At 39.8% G+C, this 11,790-nt stretch overlaps 1 protein-coding gene across 1 annotated transcript; it reads right to left on the bottom strand.

Annotated features, from left to right (window-relative positions):
- Positions 1-128: 128 nt before the first annotated feature.
- Positions 129-10,704, bottom strand: zhx3a (zinc fingers and homeoboxes 3a). Its single transcript, XM_065241263.2, has 3 exons — positions 10,398-10,704; positions 1,602-4,687; positions 129-1,251 (listed from the first exon to the last, which is right to left on the bottom strand). The coding sequence occupies exons 2-3, from the start codon at positions 4,526-4,528 to the stop codon at positions 1,218-1,220; spliced, it is 2,961 nt and encodes a 986-aa protein (XP_065097335.1). The 5' UTR covers positions 4,529-4,687; positions 10,398-10,704; the 3' UTR covers positions 129-1,217.
- Positions 10,705-11,790: the final 1,086 nt, after the last annotated feature.

Below are 11,790 nucleotides of genomic sequence, written 5' to 3'. Positions count from 1 at the left end.
ACCATGCGGCACAAGACGTGTTAGGGCTTGAATGTTTGCTGAATCTACAGTACCTGCTTTACTATGTTTAAAGCTTCAATGGTATGTGCTTTTTGTGTGAATTTCAACTGCCGTGAAATGCAAGATGCGACTTCTTAAGAGTTTGACATTTATTACCAAAAGATTTTTAATGTGTAGAAAGGATAACACTCCAGTGCACTGTGTTCTTTAGACAGACCTGCACAATGGGACTTGAAGGGAAGGTAATACTGTAAGTCCAGATATTATCTTTAAAAGAGAAACCACATTGAATACAAATGCAAATAATAAGGGATGAAAAGCACCTGTTATTCACTTTGGATGGTCTGAACTTAGCAGCATATAAATGATGCATAACGTATGTGTATATATATATATATATACTGTATATATTTATATATGTAGCCCGACTTCATCTATAAACACAGGGAATATCCAGTTGGCAGAGCATGTTTTCCATCTGTTTATGAGAACTGTAAATCCCTCGGATTGTAAGCACACAGTTTTAAACTTTCTCCACCATAAATTAACAATTCGTTTTTTTTCTTTAAGCTTTTCACATATAGTCTTGTTAATGCTTATAAAAACACCTCCAAAGATATAGCAGCAGTTCTTTTGGGATTCTACACCCCCATTTTATACACACATTAACACATAAGCTTGTTTGTGCAGCCAGTCATAGAAATAGGAAGGTGATGTTTTAAGGCAATGTCTGGCCGATTTGTTCTGTGTGCAGACAGACACCACTAAAGCGAGTTATAGTGCACGATTTGTCGCTAACTGCTCGATGTTGTGTGGAAAAATAAGCTGTAGAGAACTGGACATAAAGAAAGAAAAGTTGGTTGGGACGCCCCAACGCATATGGTTAAACCCAAGGCATTGCAGAAGTGCTGATTATTTGAAATATGAATAAGTATCACGATATCTAACTGACATTCCTAACGTCCAGTACACCCTCAATAGTGCAGTTTCAAGCATACACAACATAGTTTCCTACACAGAATTTATATGTCCGTAAATCAAATCAGACCTACATTTAAAGCGGCTACTCTCCGGATTGGCTGTCCGCCAAAACTCAAGTCCATTGACCGTCGCAAACGTTACAATCTCATCCGCTGTCATAGTTAAAGAAAACAAGAAATGTAATGTTCAGGATGAATACGGGATCTTCGGCCTCTTCCTCTCGAGGAGTGAAATCCTTAAACTTTCAGAAGCTCTCCTCTCAGACAGTCTCTGCAGAACAAAAAAGATGTGTAAGTCCAGCTCAAACACGGCGAAACAGGAATCACACCGTGAACGTTACTCGGCAAGAGACTTCGGGGTCTAGCACTTACATACAATTTTCATCATTTATTCACGTTAGGACACACTTTGAGTAGATCTATAATTCATAAGATCTGCCTCCACTAAAGCCAGAAATATCTTTTTAAATAAAAGACATAATCATAAAATACTATATCATTCTCTTCTTTCACTGACTTGCCAAACATTAGTTGACCAAAATGTACAGAAAGATATAAGTAATTCCAATTTGTAAGTCACTTTGGATAAAAGTGTCTGCCAAAAGCCTAAATTGATATTACCTCGACTGACTGTCTTGAGCTTGATGCCCCCTTAAACTCTGGTTGGCCATTGGTTGTTGATGCTCCTCGCGCTTGATCTCCCAGTAATCTTGTTCTCCGACTGTTGATTTGTCTAATGCCTCCATAGTTTCCTTTGCCTTTTTATTTATTGGCAGCACCGGAGCTTCAGAGTCCAGACTCTGAAAAATACTTTTCCGCTCTGATCGAAGATCACATTTGACTCGCTCACTTTCGAACTCCAGAAAGTTAGCCTTGTTGTCCGGTTGACGCGGTCCGGTGTTATCAGATATACACTCTTCAGCAACTTGTTCCTTAGCTGGTACATGGTGAAAGCTTTCCTGCCATTCTAAAGATTGATTGTTATGGCTAGGACCACCATTGTTGACCCAGCTCTCCGACAGTTTGCTCATCAGCTGAATGCTGTTGGTCTTGTACAACCTTTCTTCTTTGTTCAATGCTATAACATTTATCTTCATCGGGCTCATGTTTGACTCTTCGGGATATGAGCTGCTGCGATCCCATTGGTCCACTTCTTGTACGTATTGTCGTAACAGCGACATTCCTTGTTTGGTAGCGGTCTCGTTAGTGTTCTCGTTCGTAAAGGTATGTAGTGCGTTAACTAGGTTGCTGTGCTCGTTTTTGTCAGCCTTATAAAACGTGCTCTGCTGTTCGAACGTCATTCCTTCACCTTTTTGCGTTACGTTTCTGTTAGAGTGCAATCGTTCTGCATCAGAATTGGATAGCTTGGAGTCTTTGTCTAAGGCAGGTAAGTGCTTGGGATCCTTGAAAGGGTTGGCAGTAAAGTCTGGGGACTGAACCTGAGGGGTTTCCAGTAGGGTTTTTGGAGAAGTTTGCTCTTGGGGAGCAGAAAGGGATGGAGAGGAGTGTTGATTCGGTTCCTCTTGAATGCACAAACTTGTTGTAGGGTTAGAATGAAGGGAGTTTTTACTAAATGGTGCTCCTAAAGCAGACTGGGTGTCTGTAAAAGTACGTACAACGTACGGTTGATTGTGGACCTCCTTTCCTGGCAGACCTTGAACCTGCTTTTGTTCTGGGAATGGGTTATGGATAAAGCTTTGCTTCAGAGTCCCCGGGAGCTCAGGCAACAACTTGCCTTTTCTAAGGGATGGATCGTTGAGACTTCCAGGCTGGGAAATCAGGCTATTGGTAAGGGGTGATATAAACTCTTCAGTTTGTATGTTGCTGCTACAAATAACACTAGTGTCAGTGTTGCTTTTTTTGCTGGTGTTGTCTAACATGTTTCCATCCCTTTTAGTGCAAATAGTACTGTGGCTGGTGCTTTTGTAAGTGCTTCCATTGTTATGTTTGCTGGTGGTGGCAAAGCTGCTCTGGCTGCTTTCTTTAGTGTCACTGGATGCTTTTTGTTGCCTATACATGGAAGCTGAACTGATGTTAGATTTGCTGGTGCAGTTTGAGCTTCTGTCATTTATGTGACAGTCAATTTTTCTGACAATGTTAGTCAGATTCATAATGCTGCCCTCATTGTAACCGCTGCTTTGGTTCTTAGTGACCCCCGGCAAGCAGTTAACGTTAGTCTTGCTAGATGTACTGCAGCCAGTCTCACTTTTTCCAGTGTGTCCATGATCGGTAATGCTACCTACTCTGTTTGCAAAGTTCTCAGCTAATTCATTTCCAGTTTCCTTAGGGATGACAGCATGATGGATATTTACATGTGGCGCCTGGACCACTGGCTGCTGCTTAAGAGATGTGGCCTGGGTCACGCTAGGCTGACTGACTATGACCCCTCCTTTCCAACCCATAACGCTTCCCTTTGGTATCTGTTGTATATAGCTTGAACTCAAAGATGCAGGGTGGACAGAAACACAGTGTTGGGAATTATGATGATGCGACTGATTTTGTGACGTTTTCGGTGCAGCTTGGAATACAGTGTTGAACATCTTTCTACGTGTGTCTTCGATTTCTTCTGGAGACCAGCTGATCCCTTGCTTCAGCCTTTGGGCTGTGAACCAAAGCTTGATCTGTTCTTCTGGAAAGCCAGATACCACTGTCAAGTAGCAGAGCTCTGCTTTGGTAGGGTAAGGAAACTTACCAAAGGATGTTTTAAGGAAACAACTCAAGTCCATAGCTGGATCATATGTGGGGATACTACTAAGAGGGATCATGACTTTTGGGAGATCACCGTTTGAATCAGGGGATGAAGGATTAGAGTTCCACAGAGGGCCACGGTTATGCATCCCTGGTGTACCGAACATGTTTGGGATTTTATGCATTTGGAGAGCACCAGCGCCACTGATGATTTGTTGTGGTGATATCGATAGGGGTAGGGTGCCGTTGGTTACAGTTGCAGGCTTGATGTTTCTAGGTTCAGCTCTTTGTACCTCAACGGTGTGGGAGACAACTATTTTTTTGTGTGTCCCTTTGGTCATTTTCATTATGGGTGTCTTGGTAATGGATATGCCGGATTCATTGAAATCCTCTTCTGTAAACAAGGTTTGCTCAACTGTAGTCGCCCCATCTCTTTTGGTGACCTGAAGTGATATTTTCCTGTGCGCCGTATGGAGTTCAGGATGTGATTTTGCGTTATGTAAAGCAAGACCTTCAAACTTCACGGCTGTGACTTTGCAAGACACGCAGTAGAAGTTTGGTTGAGCATGAAAGTCCATGTGACAGTTGTCCATATGGTTGAGAAACAGATTCAAGTCTCCGGAATTGAAGCAGCACAGAGGGCAGCTGTATGTTCCCCTTTCCCAGCACGAAGCCTTCACCTTGGTTTTCGAGACATTGTGGAATCTTTGCGTATCCTCGCCTTTTGAGATACTGAGTATGCTATCTTCAGGTATTGTGGGTAGGAGCTCAGGTAAGCACCCCAGTATGATGTCCTCTCGCATGTGCTTGCTTTTTGATGGAATCATACATGGAACCGTAGATTTCCTTTTGCTGGCCATGTCGTAGGATTGTGCAGAGTGATGAGTCGGAAACAAATACTGGAATTTTATGGAGCTGAGGTGTCATCAGCCAGCCGTGATGAACCAGCTATTAATGAAATTTTCAGCTATCAGGACTTCCCATTGCAAAAGGGAGTGCAGTTACAACCCCCTCTGAACCTATGGACAGAAAACAAGATGTTTGGATTTAAAAAACTGTGATGTAAAATAGAAAAAACAAATGTCAAAGATTTTATTTGACATATTAATACGCTCTAACCAACTACTGTTTCTTAAAATTATATCAAAAATCTGTTTCCCCTCACCCAGTATTGCCAAATCAATTCACTGTGGTTGAAATAAAATCTTTTTGATGCTGTTTACAATTATAAATATGGTCGAGTTTCAAAAAAATAGGACTGTCTGTATTCAAATGTGACACGTTTTACCCACATCTCTGTTATTTGAGCATGTTTTACACAGACACACACCCCTTCTCCTTGCGACACTCCTCCAAACACACACTATAAACTTCAGGCAGCAAGAGGCCATTTCAGGATAAAGTTCATATATGGTTCACATTTTTCTGCCTGTTCTGCTTTAACAATCATGTAAATATCTTGTAACATTTGTCAAGTTTGCCATTTCTTGTCTATTTTATGTGTCTAAAAACATAAAACAAGTCGTCACTGTGTCTATATTCCAAAATCCCGTCTGAAACTTATAGAAAAACAGCTTTAGATAAAGTATGTGTTGTTGAAAGCCTTTTCGTCTGATGGCAGATCACATGAATTATCTTAGTTCATCTCATTTAAAACGCTTTCAATATTTCAGCTAAACACGAGCCAGTAAATAAATCAAATCCTATAATACTTGATTTTTTCCATGCATTACGCATCTCTAGAAGGTAATGATTAAATCTAGCAGACTTCTGTTTCGGGTTTAGCTCGAAATTTTCTCGACCTTCTTTTTCATCAGACTACAAATACATTTTGGATGAAAACAATGTGGTGTCCATGTGTATATATTTTTTTCAATGCGGCCAGCTGCCTTTTAAATAAAGGATAAAACCGTTCAGGAATTAAAAAACACAGAGTGACTGCCCAAAATACACAGTGCTCCCAGACACGACCATGATGTCCTCTTTTGAAACGGACTCCTTTATTTCTCATGACGGCTGCCTTCCTGCCAGAAAAATAAATAAATAAATAAATAATAAAAATGAAAAATAAAACTAGGTCACTAGCATCTTATGCCGTAATCCTGCTTCCCTGCATCCAGACGTGGGCATTTACTGTATGTTCAGCCTGCTTATAAGTCCATGATACTCAGATTTCATCAGACTATGGATGTTAACCCCCGCTATAAATAAAGCTAAACGTTTGGATGAAAATATTCGTAACTAATGTACATGTAATGTACAAAATAAAAAATGTCTCAGCAAATTAAAATGCCTATATTTTGTCTTTTTAAAGAAGACCAGAAAATCTACTCTTTGTAAACAACCTGCTAACGAGCAGGTTAACCAGTGCAGATACGTTAATATCTATACGACTTAACCACCCAAGCATTAAAGCACCACACAAGCAGGACTTCATAAAATGTTATATAAAAAACAGGTCACTCGTCAAAGAATGGGATGCTTTATCTGGCAACCGAGACGTGCGATTAGACGCAGAACAAGAGGTTTCCAGACAGTGAGCTATTGAAAATGGAACTCAGAAAGAGAGGCGAGAGGCCTCGTGTTTCAGCACCGGGGTGAAGCAGTCGCACACAAAAAAAGTCTATCCTGCTACTGTGTGTCTCAATACTTTTGTAGCTTCAGTGGTGAAACTGGAGGCCTTTTCATCTCAGCAACCTGTGGAGTAAAGGCATGCAACGGATTTGCCTCGAAATTAGCAAAACAACGGTGACCTACATAGATCTCCTTCAGTCACATTTCTCTGACCTCTTTCATCAGCTAAAAACGATATTATCACTTTATATGCATGCGACATTTAATAAGTCTGCCGCTGTGACGGGCTGCCTAAACATTTTAGATAGCGATGCTAATTGCGTGACGTTAAATGCGACGTGAGACCAGAAAGCTGACAATGCAGGCCTGACATGATAAAAGATCCTCTGTTCTCATTATTGATGAAAGAAGTTTTCCTGACTGGATGTCCTTTATTACAAGGGACCGAGCTGAATACGCTGCTAAAAATATTTTTTTAGGAAATTCCTTAAATAGAAATATATTCGTGTGTAGCTAAATTGTATCAAAAAGTATTTTTTATGCTAAAAGGGTCTAAAATGTTCAGATAGATACAATTTCTTGTATAAATATACTTAGTTTCAAAATGTGATTGTTTGTATTTTCCATGCCGTATTACATTCAAACCTCTGCGATTTGTTCACACACACACACACACTTACTCCCCTAAATCTTTTTTTTGTAAACCTTGTCACATGCTACACTTCACGCTGTAAGGTTTACAATAAAGTTTATCTATGCACAGTAAAAAACAAATGCAGCATGAAGCTGAAACAACTTGATTTTCCAAGTCAATTCAACCTACAATTTAAGTTTTGTCTTGTGATAAGTTGATATAACTTATAAAACAAGTTGAAATTGTTTAACTTAATTTGTTAAGTTAATGTAACATAAAAATATATGTTGATTTAATATAATTATTTAAAGTGTGGTTCACATGTTTCCTCTTGTTTTTTCCTCTCGTAAATATCATGTAATAATAAAAATTCTGGGTGTCTACCATATGAATAGTCTACTTTAAGCCTGGAACACTAAATATAAGAATAAAGTCTTTACGGTATAATTCAATATCTTTAAATTTACTGAAATTAAAATAAATTTGTATAACTACAACATGTACTGATTAAATAACTCAAAAACGTTAGTGGATTTTTTGGACCGTCTATTTCATCAAACTATAAATACATTTCGGATAAAATTAAACAATGTGGTGTACATGTGTATATATTTTTTCAACATGGCCAGCTGCCTTTAAATAAGGGACAACCATTCAGGAATTTAAAAAAAAAAATGCTAAAATGACTGCCCAAAATACACAGTGCTCCCAGACACACCATGACGTCCTCTTCTGCAGCTGACTCTTTTATTTCTCAGACTGGATGTCCTTTATTACGTGGGAGCGAGCTGGAAAAGCCAGTAAAGATATCAATAGATTCTTAGCATGAACATCTTTAAAAAGGTTTTTTCATAGTGCCGCTACATGTCATGAATGTGACTTTTGTTTAAAGCCATGAAACCATAACGGAGGTCAGTACACACATGCTGTAATAATTATATTTCTAGTTCTCTCTTAAGTGCAGAAAAACAGGTCATCAGAGGTTGTGAGGACAGTTTTTCATTATCAACCGATTCAATGCAATACTGCTCCCATTTACAAGGGAAATATGACACGGAGCAGGAATCCATATGCAGAGGCATCAATGCTCGCACGCCATCGAAATGATTCCTGTATGGTTGTGCCAGTACATAAAATAGGCATGCAACTACATGCCGTTATTGTATGATGATCTGTTTGTGTGCTATATCTCTGACAGTGTCAGTGCGTCTACATTAATTATGTAGTGTCTGAAGCATCACTGAGGCATCCTACAGTTCACCTTCATTATAGGATGTGACTCATTAGTGAAATGCCACCAACACGGGTGCTTTTCTAGGCTGTGTTTGTGTTTAAATCCAGTCAATGGACCTAACGTGAGTACTACAGAAAGATTGGTGCCATCCAAAGTGCCCGCTTTGGCCCCCCTTACCTCGGTGACTGCTGCACGGACTCTTGGGAGACCAGTCTGCGCTGCCACTCATGTGTTAACATTGCCATAGCAACCCCTCTCCTTTCCCTTTCCTTGCCCACAACACACAGAGGGGACTAAATCCTTTATTCTTTACCAAAAAAAAAGCCCACACTCACTTGGGGGACATCTTTGGTACCCCTCCCGTCCAAAAGAGACAAAACTCCAAATATTTCATTTGACTGTGCTATTTGTTTATGCCAGTATACAAATTGGAAACAAATGAGGAGCCATCCTTTCTCCGCTCCGTGGCAGGTTTTTCCCGACCAGAGCACCCCAGAATTTTACAAAAGCCGGTATTTGTTTTTTTTTAGAATTACTTCTGCAGTTCTTTAAGCACACAAATCTGCCACAGTAAACGGACGAAAATTCGCAAATGAAATTAGTTCTTTATACTTGTGCAAATGAGGATAAATACTCATTGATGTGCTGAGTTTGATCACTGGTGCGACACACTCATTAGATACAAAAAGAAAAATGGCGGAGCACCATGAGTTGTACTGAGTCAAGTGCCAGGGCTCGGCAAATGCCAGCTTCTCCATAGAAAACCACATCTGAGCAGCTGAAATACTTGTATTGGCAACACTCCGGCTTTGAGCCAAAAGTTTGTCTCAAAAAGTACTGAGGTTAATACAGGCTTTCTAGAGTTTTGGGGGGATATTCTCTTATTACGGTACTTATTTTTTTTTATTATGTGAATACATTACTTTAAATTAACAAATTTAATACAGTTATGCCTGACATCCCAAAAGAATTTTTTTTTCATGCACAGTAAGCTGATCATTACAAAAAACTGAATCAATCACTTTTGAAGCATGGATTGAGGACATAATGTAATGCATGAATAGTCCATATTTGTAATTCTGCTTATGAATCCAGTTGGCATTAGACAGACAATTCTCCTTTTTTTAATTTGAGGAATGTTACATAAAGCATCAGCTTTTAATGAAAATCATCATACAATGTACCCCACACACAAGCCATCTCTCTTTTTTTGCAATCATTTTAGGTTCTGTTTAATTTTACAGTAAAAAGCAAATTGTGCATGCATTTAAAGACAGAACGTATTTAATTTAGTTTATAAGAACAAATACTTAGTAGTAAAGGTCAGTTTACTGTACTAATTGTTGAAAATCTGGATGAAAGGCAATCTTCTCTTGCCTTATTACAACACTGCAGATCAAGAAAATAACATTCTTCATTGCCACACAGGGAACAGACCTTCACCCAAAAGAAATGCATACTACGTCCTACAGACACCAGACTTCTGATGCATTTTTAACCTTACCTTGCGTGTTAACTTGATATATGATTTACATAACAAAAGTGTAGTGCGCTTGCCACAAAGTGATTATTATTTAAAAGGGTAGGTGGCAGAGTTCAAAAAGAACACCGTGAGCGCCTATTATTTCAAACAATGATTTATAATGTGTAATATCACAGGCAGGGTTACGGTTCGGAGTTAAATCCGACTTTGAGTACATTCTGTACCCATTAACAGTTGATAGCGCGTGCTTGTTCAGATCTGCGCCAGCACCTCATCGTAAAGATTACTTGTGAAAATCGATTATGCGCCAATAATTTCCGTTTCCCCGCCGGTTTTGCAACTAACAGTCTGTGTAACGCAATCAATCCAAGACCCCGTAACAAAACCTATTTAAAGTAGCAAGGTGACGCACCGATAAAGACATAGTATAATAACATCCCATAGGCACGTTGTAGCGTGCGAATAATCAAATTGGAAGCAGACGAGAACATTGAGTAACAAACTGTAAGAAACTGGTAAGTTAACCCTTTCGCTTCGTATTGAGGCACTAGTAACCTCCATCCGGCTAGACGTTTCTCGGGAGTTGCAGTGTAGTGCGGCGCTTTGCCTGTGCGCTGAATATTTTGACTATTACCCAAAATTTTAACTAAGCACTCCCATCTACTGTCGCCATTTTATACATAGAGGCGACTTCTCGCGCCGCATATGAGTGAAATAACAAGCCACGCGCGTCTGCTATGAAAACTACTTTTGAGTCGCCCAAATAAATCGCGTTCACTTCTTTGCAAAGTCAAAGTTCCCTACCTTTTCGTCGGGTCGGTGACTGCGAATGGAAATCCGTTATTGATACAGAAATGAATAACATTTAGGGTTTGCTCCGCTCCAGGTCTCGGGGGAACAGGAGGGGCCGAGACCTCTCCTCAGATGAACCCTGTGAACTAACGTGAACCTGTCGGGTCACGGCGATCAGGAGCATCTAGCGCTTTGTGGCACGCTGATGGTGTGCCCGGCTGACATGGGCGCTGCTGGAGTGGAGAGAAGGGAAAGAAATGTACGCCAGGCGCTCTCAAATAAGGGCACGTGATTAAAACGCGTCACCCAAACCCAAAATCCTGATCCTACCCCTCTCTGTTCTAGGACGGACTGAGCAGACACACTGAAGGGAGTGACTCATGCGCAAATGTCTAATATAGCCGTGAATATGGAGCAGTGCTTTCGGTCAGTAGGTCGTATAGGGACGAGGGGAAAAACCCTACTGAAGCGACAAGAAGCATGTGCTTACTATGGCACGGGCAAATATTTGTAACAACACTGTAATGAGGACGAAATGTTTATTGTTGTTATAATTAAATATGAATAAAATGGTGGAGTATATCTTTCTGCGACTGCAGCCGAATACAATGTTGTTATTATTATTCACAATGGCATTATTTTAAGCCTTTAAATATTTTGCAACGGACCACGTAAAATGTACGTATGAGCATTCGTATTAAACTGATTAAGGGTAAACACACAAAGAGTGTCCTTATCCGCCCTTTTAACCACTGTCTCCAGTTTTGGAAACTCATATAGGGTCATGTAAGGAAACTCCAAAGGGTCATATAAGGTGAAGTAAATATGCGAGTTTACGCAGACTTCCGCTACAAAATTAACCGATCAAACACCGTGCCGTCTATTATCAACAGGTTTTGTGATAATCAGTGCCTTTACGTGGGCACATTAAATACATATACTGTTTCATAAAGTCCTCGTTTCTTTATATTTTCACAGGACGTGGTTGAGGACTTGCTATCCAGGGGCTCCCCCCTTACGCCACAGTGGCAATTACACCTACAGACGTACAGCTTTTCTTTTTTTTTTGTGACAGTAGAGGCAAAGATAAATCTGATTGGATAAAGCCAGACAACACCCACTGTCCATTACGAGACGGTTGCCATGCGGTTTTGGCTTTTCCTTCATTAAGGCCTGGCCTGAAAAAAAATTATTTTCCCCGTGTGAATGCTTGGTTTATGGATGTGTCAGCCTAACTTTAAAAATAATTAATATAATTAAAGATGGGTATACATTGCATCACCAAATGTGTGAAATGTGCATTTCACAGCTAGTTGTACATTTATATAATTGTTAATCTTACAAAAATCTTAAATTGAAATAACCTCGTTAAACCAGCTATTGTTTTTGTACTACATAATATCGA

This window comes from Paramisgurnus dabryanus, chromosome 14 (assembly GCF_030506205.2).
Source record: "Paramisgurnus dabryanus chromosome 14, PD_genome_1.1, whole genome shotgun sequence".
NCBI lineage: Eukaryota > Metazoa > Chordata > Actinopteri > Cypriniformes > Cobitidae > Paramisgurnus > Paramisgurnus dabryanus.
Note: the sequence above shows the minus strand (reverse complement) of the source record. Positions and strands in the feature narration are given on the sequence as shown.

Bases quoted from the DNA above. Each gene is read 5' to 3' on its own strand.
- zhx3a (XM_065241263.2), bottom strand. From the start codon at position 4,528: ATGGCCAGCAAAAGGAAATCTACGGTTCCATGTATGATTCCATCAAAA. The intron at 1,252-1,601 runs GTAATATCAATT...TTTGTTCTGCAG, and splicing joins GCTCAAGACAGTCAGTCGAG to AGACTGTCTGAGAGGAGAGC.